This window comes from Gymnoscopelus microlampas (genome assembly GCF_963454915.1).
Source record: "Gymnoscopelus microlampas genome assembly, chromosome: 17".
NCBI lineage: Eukaryota > Metazoa > Chordata > Actinopteri > Myctophiformes > Myctophidae > Gymnoscopelus > Gymnoscopelus microlampas.
The window spans coordinates 23,008,936-23,021,774 of NC_139954.1; the positions used below are offsets into that span (position 1 = coordinate 23,008,936).

At 38.0% G+C, this 12,839-nt stretch overlaps 3 protein-coding genes across 14 annotated transcripts in view; 1 reads left to right on the forward strand and 2 right to left on the reverse strand.

Moving 5' to 3' along the window:
• Positions 1–2,296, reverse strand: part of lmo7a (LIM domain 7a) — a 60,451-nt gene extending 58,155 nt beyond the window's left edge. For 6 of the 10 annotated variants that reach the window (XM_084084924.1, XM_084084918.1, XM_084084922.1 and 3 more), the window contains exons 1-2: positions 2,104–2,290; positions 1,351–1,436 (exon numbers count right to left, since the gene is read on the reverse strand). In XM_084084924.1, the coding sequence (XP_083941050.1) occupies positions 1,351–1,419 (69 nt within the window). In that variant the 5' untranslated portion in view covers positions 1,420–1,436; positions 2,104–2,290. Of the gene's footprint in view, positions 1–1,350; positions 1,437–2,103 lie in introns of all 10 variants that reach the window. The other 4 variants (XM_084084919.1, XM_084084923.1, XM_084084916.1 and 1 more) reach the window with 3 other exon arrangements.
• Positions 2,297–2,941: 645 nt separating this feature from the next.
• uchl3 (ubiquitin carboxyl-terminal esterase L3 (ubiquitin thiolesterase)) lies at positions 2,942–7,180 on the reverse strand. 3 transcript variants are annotated; one of them, XM_084084999.1, is made up of 9 exons: positions 7,052–7,180; positions 6,809–6,820; positions 6,385–6,513; positions 5,824–5,980; positions 5,516–5,601; positions 5,340–5,387; positions 4,282–4,357; positions 3,831–3,889; positions 2,942–3,708 (listed from the first exon to the last, which is right to left on the reverse strand). In XM_084084999.1, exons 1-9 carry the CDS (start codon positions 7,091–7,093, stop codon positions 3,625–3,627), a joined length of 693 nt encoding a protein of 230 aa, XP_083941125.1. In that variant the 5' UTR covers positions 7,094–7,180; the 3' UTR covers positions 2,942–3,624. The 3 variants fall into 3 exon arrangements, with proteins under 3 accessions (XP_083941125.1, XP_083941126.1, XP_083941127.1); XM_084085000.1 differs by having other exon boundaries at positions 6,778–6,820; positions 7,052–7,134; XM_084085001.1 differs by lacking the exons at positions 6,809–6,820; positions 7,052–7,180 and adding an exon at positions 6,745–6,797.
• A 2,259-nt stretch (positions 7,181–9,439) lies between these two features.
• commd6 (COMM domain containing 6) lies at positions 9,440–12,839 on the forward strand. The gene is made up of 7 exons (XM_084085524.1): positions 9,440–9,536; positions 9,905–9,963; positions 10,638–10,703; positions 10,793–10,869; positions 11,164–11,332; positions 11,496–11,648; positions 11,817–12,839. The coding sequence occupies exons 1-7, from the start codon at positions 9,512–9,514 to the stop codon at positions 11,865–11,867; spliced, it is 600 nt and encodes a 199-aa protein (XP_083941650.1). The 5' UTR covers positions 9,440–9,511; the 3' UTR covers positions 11,868–12,839.

Genomic DNA, 12,839 nt, shown 5'->3' on the forward strand with positions numbered 1-12,839 from the left:
TTCTACTTCTTGATCCATTACAATTCTTGTACATGAATACACACGTACATAAATCGATGTTTCACAAAATGATCAAACATGACATATTGTGTCATTGTCTCAAATAACTTAAAAAAGTTCAAAACTATTGTTATTACAATACGCTAGTTGTGTTTGTATTTGAGTGTGAATGTTTATTGTAACAGATAAACTAGGCAAAAATCCAAACCCCAGAAACTCTACTGAGTCAGGCTGACTTTCCACATAAACTTATCTTCTGTTGCATAACAGCTGTATCATTCATCTACATAATGAATTAATGGTCTCTGTTTTTTCTTCCTCACTGTTTGTTTGCACTTGGAGCCTCAAAGCCATAAGCTGAAAACATTCAAAGATCTGATGAGCAGGTCTAGGCAAGATCTGACAAAGGACCTGGCTCACACTAATGATAACTGGGGTCAAAGACAAATACCTGTTTGAAGGACTAAGGATAATGCACTACAGAAGGAGGGAGGGATAGAGAGAACGAACAGACAGATGCAGAATATACAGTAGGGTAAAAAGAAAAGACCACTGTGCTGAATACACAAAATATAGTTAAATAAGATACCACAATGCTTGGTGAAGTAAACATCATTGGCCTATATACACTGTTTGATATACCTTGTGTTGTGTACCTAGTGTGAATCTTTACTCCCCTTCAAAACCACTCTAAAGGAGCACTTAGAGGTGGCTCCAATTCGGAACTGGCCCCTGTAAAAAGTCCAAGCCTGAACCAGCAGACCCCCCCCACAGTTTACTGTATATATTTTTATTTTTGATTACAACTCGTTTATATGATGTTTAGTATTGTATTTGTCTGTCATTAAATGTTTAGATTAATTGAATGATGAATTTCAATGAACACATGGACCCCAATGGAAACAAGCCATAGTGATTCTTGGGTTTTAATCCTTTTAGCAGACCTTGTATAGAACTATACTTTCTGTGCTTAGTTTTTGCAAACTGTTAATCAAAGTATTCAATCAATCAATCAAAACCTATTCTTCCAGCTGTTGTTACGTTGTATTCTGAGGTCGCAAATGTAAGAGGGAAAAGTAAGTAAGGTAAGGCAAGCAACCAAAGTTTTAGGTACTGTAGTAAATAGTATATATATATACATTTATAATAACAAGTAGGCCTATTGTAACCGTTGGGTCTCAATGCATGCTATGCTACCCCTCAGTGACTGAGTCTCAGTCTCAATAAATAAACAAAATAAACAACAGGTGTTGTTGAGTCCCCACACCTACACCTGTAAACATGGTACAAAGTAAGGGTAACTCAACCGAGGAAAAAGTATGCTATATGACGATTGCTTGTTGCTCTTACCTCAACCCATCTCTGCGCTTCCAGATAGGCTTCTTCGCAGCCGACAGTTGATTGCTCACGCCACTCCATCGCAAGAAATTATCCACCTGAATAACATCAAAGTGACCGAAGTGCGATCTCAATTCATACCGAGCAGCTACCGACCCAGCATTTATCAGTGACAGTGTGGTCAGTGTTGCCATGTCCGCGTATTATAAGCGACTTTGGGCTTGTTTTTCTGTAAAGTTGCTTGTAAATATTGGTAGTATTGGTATATTGGCCAAATTAATATGTATTTGGCCACGGACCCCCCATCTAAAATATTTTGTGCCAGGGACCCCCGTACCAGATTTGTTGTTAAAATGTTTAAAAATATATATTTGTTTTCTTCACTTTTCTTCACTTTGCAGATCTACAAGCTCACAACACATCACAGCTTGCAGATCAGCCATTTTAGCCAAATAGCTGATGTATAGGGTTTAAACTAATTGCTCGTGCAGCTTCTTATGGGCTTGTTTTCATAGAGCTGGTTGCTTGTTTCTCTCGCAGAATCTGGCAATACTGAGTGTAACACACTGTAAATCAAACAAGAATAGACACCTTCAGTCATCAAGCGGTGACAGGCAGCCATCGCCCTATTAACACCTGGGGGTTACTAGCCTACTGCTCTCTCCTACTAAATACTGATGAACTACGTTTTCGTTAAGTTGAGTTAGCTCGGCTAATCATTAAACAAGATCAATGCATAAGGTGTATTAAACTTCTGTTGCCTACCTGCTTTCCTCTGCTCTGACACACCTTTACTTCTTTGACAATCCCTTATGCCCGCTCCACCTTTCCGCAACCAAACGGGTCTTCGGGGACGCGCAGAAGTAAAGAAGTAGGCTAAATACTTGTTTTTTAAAGGAGTGGGAGACAGTGGAGCTGCTAACTCTATTCATCTGAAGTTGCGTTGCAGACAACGGGACTCTAAAAAAGGGCAGCGTTAATTCTCTCGCTCTCCTGAAAACTCCATGCACGATACTACTCTCCTGAGACGCCGCCCAGTGGCAATTATGTGGTGCTGTGCTGTTCTCTGAGGTCACACTAAATGGCCAGCTTTTAATGGATACACACAAACACAGACATAAATCTATATTTCACAAATGTTATGCTTGTTGCAATAAATATCTTATTAGTAAGAAGTAGCTGTCCGTTTACATTTGCCTAAAAAAAAAACTAACATGTATATTTAATACCATGATTTGAAATGAAGTAATGACAAGAAACATTTTCTTTTGGAAAGAATGTACAAAATATGACATTAATTGAATCAGCATGACTCAAGCTATTGCTTTGTCTAACCAACCATTATTTAGACTTCTTTACTTAAACTGCCATGCAAATTAATACATATCACATTTATTACAGGTAGGATAGAAGATCTCTCTCAAGTTCAATTTTCTTCCACTGCTGAGATCACAGTCTTCTTCCAATCTACACTAGATACACTAACTATATAAAGTTACTCGATATATACATGTTAATACCATTTATTATTATTAGTTTTAAATACAACCTGAAATACTGTCCATCTTAAAATACAAAAGCATAGAGAGAAAAGTTTTATAAATTTGTGTTTATTTGACAGAACATCCAATTCTTATAATTACAAAATTTTAGGCACATTCCGCATAGATGTATCATTTACATTTTGATCTTGTAAATCCCCAAGTTAGCCTCGCATAGCAGGTAGACTTATCAGCTTTAACACCATTACTTCACACAGTAGCTTTAAGCCTACGTCTTTTCAAAGCAAGTATTCTAATGAACTTATTTATCAACATGTTACAAAACCGATTTTTATGCCATTGACTTCAGACAGAGACATGCAAGAAATTCTTGCCAGATTCTTTCAAGCCCATAGCAATAAAATCAATTTCGCACAGCCTCATCAAGAAAATATTGCCAAAACTTTGTTGCCTTAACAACTAGTGCCAAACACACTACATCAACAAACTTTAGTGCAGGTTTCAAGTAATATGGGAAACTTTGATCGTACACCAACCAATTTTAGTTGCATGGCAACATTTTAACTCCCTTGCTGAGTGCACAACTTAACAGCAACATAACAAGTGTGGAACATTACTTTAGAATGATTTCCCTTTCTTTTGAACATGATCCCCACATCACAGGCTAATCTAATAAAATAAAAAAATCTAACTTTCTAATAAAGTCAGCACTTCAGAATGATTGGCAGTTGTTTTTCTTTGCTTTTCTCTGTGATCAGAAGGGAGTGTCATAAGAAGAGTAGCTTCATGCTTTGGAAAGGGCAACAACGGTGAAGCGAAGCTCCTGAGGGTCTCGAGCCATAAAAATCTTACACACCCCTATAGCATCCTATTGTAGAGAGAGAACACAGATCAAGAGAAACAATTTATGAACTGCTGTTAAACAGGCAAAGATATCATGTTTTTCACTGTCGTACTTGTAATTATTACGTCATTACATTAATTTCTTACCTCAAGGAAGGTATCTTCAGAGGTTTTCCCATGAACAATAGGGAAAGGCTTGCGGCCATCTGCATACATGAAAGGTAGACATGTTAATTTTACTGCAGTAAATAACCTGTTAAAACCAAATACATTCATCGTAGGGTAGTTCAAGTTGAGTAGTCAGCAGTTTTTGTGTTTTTAGAATTATGTTTGGCATTTTAATGTTTTATTTCAGATATATCAGTATGGAGAGACTGAAAACCAAGGGCAGAGAGGAGAGATACAGTATGTGAGACAAGACAGGGTTGTATTCGAATCCGATTAATATCACTGCCGAGGGCATGCACTGGCAGATTAGTCTGGTTTCCAGGCTAGTCTGAGCACTAATTGGCTCCCTTAAGCAGTCATATAATTTAAACAAAAACAATATTGGATCTTTGTAATATCAAAAAAGAAAGTTCAGAAGCTGATAACTTACCCAGTTCATATAAATGTCCTCCAACATCCACAAATGCTATAAAATGTAGATCTACTTTTTCATCTATACTTGGTGCCTAAGACAAACAATAAACAGAGATGAAGTCATTGTTTTTGAAGTGTAATAGATTTACACTGCAGTTAAAATTGCTATTTTTTTACAAAAAAAAATACAATTCTGTGCCTATCGGTACATAACTCGGACTGGGCTGAGTAGGCTCAAGCGCACTTTGCAACGTTCAGCACGGCAACTCGCACACTCGGTAGTGCTTCTCGTGCCTCAAGTTCGCTTGAGACTGCGCCCCTTCGTCGCGGTCCAAAACCATACTTTAAAAAAAGTATTCCGCGGTTGTTGGAAAAAGTAATATCTTTTGCGGGAGTCGAACCCAGGAGGTGTGGGTTGGGAGGCGAGTGATTAACGAGGCAAGCCACTGAGACCGGTGCTAAGAACGGGTATTAGGGCTGTATTAGAATCTGACAACACCCACCATTCCCAACTCTACTAATGTAGAGCTAAAAGAAGCCCTGCCCAGTAGGGCCCCTACGTGGCCTTGCTTACGGGGCTTCACCCAGTAGGGCCCCTAGCCTACGGGGCCTCTCCCAGTAGGGCCCCTACAGGGCTACTGCGAACGGTTAGTAAAACGCTGCTCGCACCAATGACATAATTGATGGGGATTCCAAACTAATAGAAACCATTTAGTTTCCATTTCCCCAAAAGGACAACAATGGAACAAGCCCTCTGGCTTTCTTGTGTATTTATGCTTTTGAATTCATTTTCAATAAAGTGCTCAATCAATCCAGCCTCTCTCTTCCTGTAAAGTTAGCATACTGAAATAGAAGCTAGAACACTTTTTTTTCATTTGGGAAATCTTTTTTGAAATGTCCAAATCTGCCTAACAATAATGTCACTGGTAAGCAGGTATCTGAACTGTCCACAGCCCTCCTCTGAGACAGAGAGCGAGTAGACAGAAATGGTACCATCTTATCTTACCATGAGCAATAGTGACGACCAATTATATGAAAGGTTGAAAATGGTTGAAGTGGTCTTTTAATGCTAACCTCACTTTGTCCATCTTGTGCACTGGATTCGTGTGTAACACGAATACTCTGAAAGATAAGGGGAGGGGGGGTTCTTTAGTCACAAATGACATAACTTTAAAGCAGGTGAATAGTCATATAGTTAATTAATGCAGTTTTAATAATGGAATTGTTGTTTAATCTATTCTTAATTTTACCTCATCTTTTTCCAGGAAGACAGCCTTTTCCTCTGGGCTCATTTTAGAGGATTGCTCCAGGAACTTCTTCAGAGGAGAATCAGGCTCTGAGGGGAATTGACAACTTTAAATAGGCAAAAACATCACTGGAGTTCCCAATGTATTGTTTTGTTAAAACTCCCATTTTCTCATACCTACAGTACAGTATCTTCCCAAATTCAAATTACCGGGCAACAACATGCTGTTCAAACTAAGTTACAACAACGTGAGAGTGAATGTCAGCATTTGAGGCCTAAGAAGGGACAAACTTGTTACTGTTAAGCACTTACCAAATTCCAGATGTCCTCGGTTGTTCGCCACAGCATGAATTAAGCCTATTGTTCCACACGCATTTCCAATGGTCTGCTTCATGAAGTAGACTGCAGGAGACACCTCCTGTCCCTGTGTCTTAATCTTCGCCTCCTCCTCGAGCCTGAATGACTCATACTGGACAGGGGAAAGGAAGAGTCAACATTTTCACATCCTTATGTATGCAGTGTAGGGTTGATTACAAATTTTGTATGAAATAACAATAAAATCCACACAACCAGAATGCTGCTCCCATCGTGTTTTTTTTCTTTATTGGAAACGTTTTGAGGGAAGCTCTTCCTCAGACCTTACTGAAGGTCTGACCCACCCACGATGGGAGCAGCATTTTGGTGTGCACATTTTATTTTTATTTCCTGTTGAATTCTTGATCCAGCACCCAGCCCAGAAGGACAGGATCATGTGCGTGCCTTTTGTCACTTTGTGACACCTTTTTCATTGAGTACATTTGTACACAATGTCACTCAGAGTTAAACACTCAGGATGTTACTGTTAGCCACCTGAAAGCAGAAACGAGACTGTACCTTCTCTGTGACAGGGAACAGCAGGAGAACCGCAGACACTGGTCTTGGTACCATGCCGAGAAGATCTGGATCCAAACCATATACATCCCCAAACTGCCAGGTTGGAAGCAAACCTAACTGACACAGGAACTAAAGAGACACTGAAAGTTAAGCTTAGTAGTGCGATTATACTATAAAGAAAACAACCACTTTCCCTTTTTACTTTGTCATAATTTAGCTAAGAGTCTCATTTAACTTTACTATACATACATGACATATCTAACCTGGAAATGATGACCACGTGTACTGATTATACAACTATAAGATAGCGATCGATTTTTTAGCATAATCTTAAAATAAAGATGGCATTTCAAAACACACCTGGGAATGTAGGCTAATTTATGATTGGCTAACCTTCTTGCAGTGCAGAGAGAGATACACGTACCTGGTTCATGACCTGAAAGGAAAAACAGAAGAACAAATTAATAACAGCCCCCAATAAAAACGATATTAACCAACACGTTTTATTTCAGCAGACTAGCCAGCCACGCCGACCCACTGCAGCTTTTGTTCTCACGCTAGCGGCAGCTAGGAATAGTTAGCAATGAGTTAGCATTCACTCACGCGTCTGTGAATTAATATCCTTTATACAGTTTGTTTTACGCATGTGAAAACTGACAATACATACCTCCGGATTGGCTTCCAGTGGCAACCAGCGTTGTCCATCCATTCTGAACGAACAGTTGTTCTTTCAACAGACTAGACTTGAGCAACGTTACGTTAGACTTTCAGTCAGCAAAGCAGATGACTGTGTCTGTTTGACAGCTGATAGACACGCGCTTCCGTGTGTATAGAAGTGAACCAGTGTTGCCAGATTTTGTGAGAGAAATAAGCAACCAGGTCTAGGAAAATATGTCCAACTAGGGCACTTTATATGGGCAGTTGGGCACTTTAAACCAATATACTGTATACATTGAAAATAGCCGATCTACAAGCCCACAACGCGTCGCATAGCTTGTATTTAAAATTTAAAAAAAAAAAGTGAAATAAAATATTTGGAATATTTTTGAAACTTTCTCAATACAAATCTGGTACGCGGCTCCCCTGGCACTAGCCCTAGAATGTCTGTGATCTTACAAACATTTCATGTATTTCAAATATAATACATGAAATGTATGTAAGATCACAGACATTCTAGGGCTAGTAAGATCACAGACATTCTAGGGCTAGTAAGATCACAGACATTCTAGGGATACCCTTGCACATTACATTTTCAGATATGGGGGTTAAGGGACAAATACATATTAATTTGGGGGTCCTGAAAATATTTGAGAACCACTGGTTAAAATAATTTATAGCCCAAATAAGCAACTACACTTTAGAGACAAGCCCAAAAAAACTGCAACCCGCAACTACCAATATTTACAAGCAACTTCACTGAAAAATAAGCCCAAAGTCGCTTATAATAAAAGGACATGGCAACGCTGAAGTGAACTGAACGCCGAGTGCCACACAGGGTGGTGACTTTATACATAATTCTGCCATTTAATTAATAGACCATAGTTGTGTACGGCAGCGACATACATTTAAAGATACAGTACACTCTTAAATATATTCTTACGCAAAAATAGCTCTTCTTTGAGTTTTTGTCGAGGGAAAGATACGTTATTAATTATAAATACACCCATGCTAGTCCAACAATGGAACATCCCGGGGTCATGGGCGTGACGCGCAGAGTACAGTCAGACTGAGTGTGTAGGGCACTTCTTCCATTCATTACCGGTGTACTTGCAGTGGTGTAAAAAGTAGGCTACTAAATTATTTTACTTAGGTAAAAGTATCAATACTCCAATGCAGAAGTACCCTACAAGTAAAAGTTCGGAATTTAAAATTTACTTGAGTAAAAGTACAAAAGTGTTGGTATCAAAATGTACTTAAAGTACCAAAAGTAGAAAGTAATCATTATGCAGAATGTGAATGTCCCATTTCACAAGTTCAAATGTATTATTACACACAATGCGACGCATTCTGAGCTTGTATATTGTCTATTTTCAAATGGCCGCACCACTGATTGTTCCTTGTTTCTGCGATATTCTAATAAAATGGTTTCTTTTGTTATATTCATATTTTTTTTAAGTGTATGCGCGAAATGTTATGTTGCATTGACGCAGGGAATCCACAAGATGGAGCTGTTGTACTCTTCTGTTGGGCCTAGGCACTGTTGCTGTTTAGTACTAACCACCAATCTGCTTTCAAAATAAAAACGTAAAATATGATATAATGATTGATTGATTGAAATACTTTATTAGACAGAAATGTAAACAGCACAAGGTACAGTCAGACATTTGAGCTAAAAAGATAACACAGAAAAGTTCTGGGGACTTATATCCATATTTGTATTTTTCATTAACGTATATAATGATGTTTTGCATATTATTGTTTGTCTTTAAATGTCTCGATGAATTGAATACACTGGATCTCAATGGAAATAAGCCATAGGCCATCATCAACAAATATAAAACAGCAAATGTACAAAGTAGAAAAATGGAAAAAAGAAGAAAAAGAAACTGTAGGCAGTGAATGCCATCACCTTTCAATGGGAGTTTACCTCCCCTTTTGGGAGGTAGTAATATTTTATTATTAATTTAGTTTTTCATAAAGTAAAATAATAATAATACATTAATAACAATGTAATAATAATAATTATTATTATTATAAAAACAAAACAAACTTTTGAGTCTTATTTTGAAATCCGCGTACCGGAAGTATGACTTGTATTGTCATGTACACTTATTATAAGCGGCTTATTTTTCTTTAAAGTTGCTTATAAATACTGAGTTGCGGGTTGCTTTCTAAATGTTGTTTTAAAACCAGTGGTTCTCAAACATTTTCATGTCAAGGGCATGTATTTGTCTGCAGACCCCCATCTGAAAATATTTTATACCAATCATCAATATACACGATTTGTGTTAAAACATTTTTTTTTAAATCCACATTTTTCACATTTTCTTCAAGATTTTTTCTTGTGGCCTAGTTGCTTCTTTTGGGCTTGTTTTCCTGGACCTGGTTGCTTATTTGTCTCCCAGAATCTGGCAACGCTTCTGCTGCTGTATCTTCAGTTTTCTGTGAGCGGTGTGATTCAGAGAAGATGCCTGGGCTAGACACATCATATGGTGGGTTTTAACTTACGTTTTAGGTGACCCTACTTAACGAAGACGTTTTCTAATCCGTATGCATTCAGTAGTGCAAAATACACCACCTGATCTTACATTAACTTGGGGTTTGGCTAAACAAAGCTAATAACTTAGCTATGGTAACGTTAGCTTGGGCTGAGACCAACACTGTCAGTGACATGATGGAGTAATAGATTAACAGCTGTATACTACCTTAACCTGATGGTTACTTATAACGGTGTCGTGTCACTGTCTGTCAAGGACGTATTTATTTCATTTGTTGTCATGACTCGTGTGTAACTTTGTTTGTCAGCGTCCACACGTTTAAGCGCGTGCTTTACCTTGTCCTTTTATTTCCTCTTTTGTAGATGTACACAAACTTGTGGAAAACATTGGAAGGCTTTCTCCAGATCTGTTGGCTGAAACAGTGAGAATATTCTCTCTCTCTCTCTCTCTCTCTCTCTCTCTCTCTCTCTCTCTCTCTCCATATATATACATATACACACACACATATATATATATATATATATATATATATATATATATATATATATATATATATATATATATATATATATATATATATATATATATATATACATACACACACACACACACACACACACACACACACACACACACACACATACACACCTTTTAGATAGCAACTATAGAAGTACTAAGTCATTGCTTGAAAAGCCAGGCACTGAAATCCTGGTGCATAGTGTGTTATTCATGTTATAGATTTAAGCTTAGATCTCATTCCCACGTGACTTTTTCTACCCTTTCTCCCCACAAATTAGACGTAATAGTCAGCTAAGCTTGCATATAGCGACGGTATGATGCTCATGTGACACTGCTTGACAAATCATTGCCAAACACTGTCCACTTATGGTTCTGGTGAAAACTGGCTATATATCCATGGCATGTAGCAACGACCTCAGTAGCTGTGCGTGTGATGTTGATTTGTTGAATATAGAATCTTGCTTGGCATTACAGTATAGCGCAACAGGTATTCATGCAGTGTGGAATTAGCATTGCATGGTGGATTGTTGCCTTTTCAGAGATGTTGGTTCTGAGAACTAATCTTCTCATCTCCAGTGTCAGCAGATTCTAACTTATCTTCAAGGACACACGAGGGGTGTAGATTCAACAGAAATCTCTGATGTGAGTAAAAATGTCTTAACATTTCTTTGCTCTCAGCAAATTATCTTCACATGTCCCTCTTTCATAAGTTCTTTTCTTGTTCTGGACAGAGGTTTCAGAGAGCTGGAGTTAGCCTCGACCAGGACACTATACAAAATGTTACCAGATATCTCTTATTAACATTCAGGTAATTTCCCTCTTGTATTTGTCCCATGTAATGGTGTGTGGCCCCTAGCCACCTACAGAATGTAATGGCAAGGTGTCCTACTGTACTTACTGGCATTATATTTATCTTTGAAATAGTAAAGGCATCACAATGTGATATGCATTGAGTTTGTGCAGTTGGACTAGATAGCATTATTTATTAGGAGGTCCCAAACAAAACTGACAAGTGTGCTTTTTTTCTGGCTTCACAGGTTAATCACACATAATTGTTTGCATAAGCGATACCAAACATTTTGATTGCTGTGTATTGTATTAGGTCTGCTGGGAAAAGTAACCTTTCTGGGGATGAACTAGTGTTGAGGCTGGAAGACGGTTGCACAAAGTGGCCCAGGGCCTCTCTGCAAGTGATGCACAGGCTGTGGAGTGATCAGGGGGCGCTAGTCCATGCACAACAAGATGCCCAAGCCATTCTCAGCATTGGCCAGGTATGACATCATTTATTTTTGTAGATGAATTCAATTGACAGTATTTGCTGATAAACATGAATACAGATATTGCTATATTATTTTGTACATCTTCTTCTGACAATAAGATAAGAGTGGCAGATGACTGGTGTTGAGTGTCTTGTGTTCTGCTGTTTCTATCTAGTTAGTGGACATGCAGTGGAAACTTGGCATGGCAGTGAGTTCTGACACCTGTCGGTCTCTCAATTCTCCCTACGTGTCTCTACTGCTGAAGATCGCACATCCCTCTGGACACATCTGTCAGAGATCTTTTGAGATGACCATTCCCCAGTTTCAGGTCTGTATCTGAGTGGATGTGCCCTATGAATCCAGTGCTTGCTTGAGTACAATTTTATAAAGCATCTGCATCATTAATTAGCATTGCAGTATGATATAATGTTGAAAGCCTTAATCGGTTTGATAAACATCATGCCTGACTTCGATCTTTTCTTTACATCCGCTGCAGAACTTTCACAAGCAGTTCAAGGAGATGGCTGCTGTTTTGGAGACTGTGTGATGATTGCAACTGCAGATTGCAGAATTCACCTTTTGTTATTAATGAACGTGTGACACATGTTTGACATAAGATGCTGTATTTTTGCTGTGACAAAAGCATTGCTCAAATACGACTATAAATATATATTGTTACTCATTGACATGGCTCTACATTATAGTGTCAATGAGTTTTATGTGTCCCTAATATGCAACATATACTAGAATGCTCTATGATGAACATCTCCTCATGTTACTGAAATATTGCTTCTGCAGAACCCTGATCTATGTTGCAGAGGAGCGACATTAGTTTCAACGGCTATGTCTCACATTGATAAGGTTTACATTGATTATGATGATATAGTTTGCATTGATCAGTACTTACATTTGCTTCTAACATGGTGTACTTTTCAGTTGTAAAAGAAGGAAAATGCATTTAGACAATACTGTTGAGTGCTTCTATTTTGTACAATGGACTACTTTTGTTTGTAATCTATTTGCAATTTTCCAGCTATACACTGCATACTACCTACGTATTACACCACAGATAGACAAAGACTTAAATAATATAAGAATATACTTTACTGCTTTGCACTAGTTTGGTACTGTTTCTCTAGTTTGGATAGCTTATAAGAAAGGATTTTGAAAATCTATTGTTTACAAAAACTCAGTTTGCTTTTGTTTTGGCTAGTTTAACCCCCTTCCTACAAGGAATCATTATTGGACAACAATATGAGGTAAAGGCTCTGGATTGTCGTTCAAAAACTGCCCTCCTTTATGGAGAAGTTACTTATAGTGACTGTTGCCACTTTAGATGACTGTTACAGATACAGTACGCCATAAGCTTATAAGTCACTGTGTTTAGTCAGATAACATGTCATGTGATATGGATATTATCCTTAACAGACCTCTGCAGCCTTTGTTTTTGTTTGTTCTTATACTTTTATCCACTGTAACTTGATCATGTAAATAGTAAAAATTAATATTTGAAACCTTT

Bases quoted from the DNA above. Each gene is read 5' to 3' on its own strand.
- commd6 (XM_084085524.1), top strand. From the start codon at position 9,512: ATGCCTGGGCTAGACACATCATATG. The intron at 9,964-10,637 runs GTGAGAATATTC...TCTCATCTCCAG, and splicing joins CAGATCTGTTGGCTGAAACA to TGTCAGCAGATTCTAACTTA. The intron at 11,333-11,495 runs GTATGACATCAT...GTTTCTATCTAG, and splicing joins CCATTCTCAGCATTGGCCAG to TTAGTGGACATGCAGTGGAA.
- uchl3 (XM_084084999.1), bottom strand. From the start codon at position 7,093: ATGGATGGACAACGCTGGTTGCCACTGGAAGCCAATCCGGAG. The intron at 5,388-5,515 runs GTAAAATTAAGA...CTTATCTTTCAG, and splicing joins TCTTCCTGGAAAAAGATGAG to AGTATTCGTGTTACACACGA. The intron at 3,890-4,281 runs GTAAGTTATCAG...TCATGTATGCAG, and splicing joins AGGACATTTATATGAACTGG to ATGGCCGCAAGCCTTTCCCT.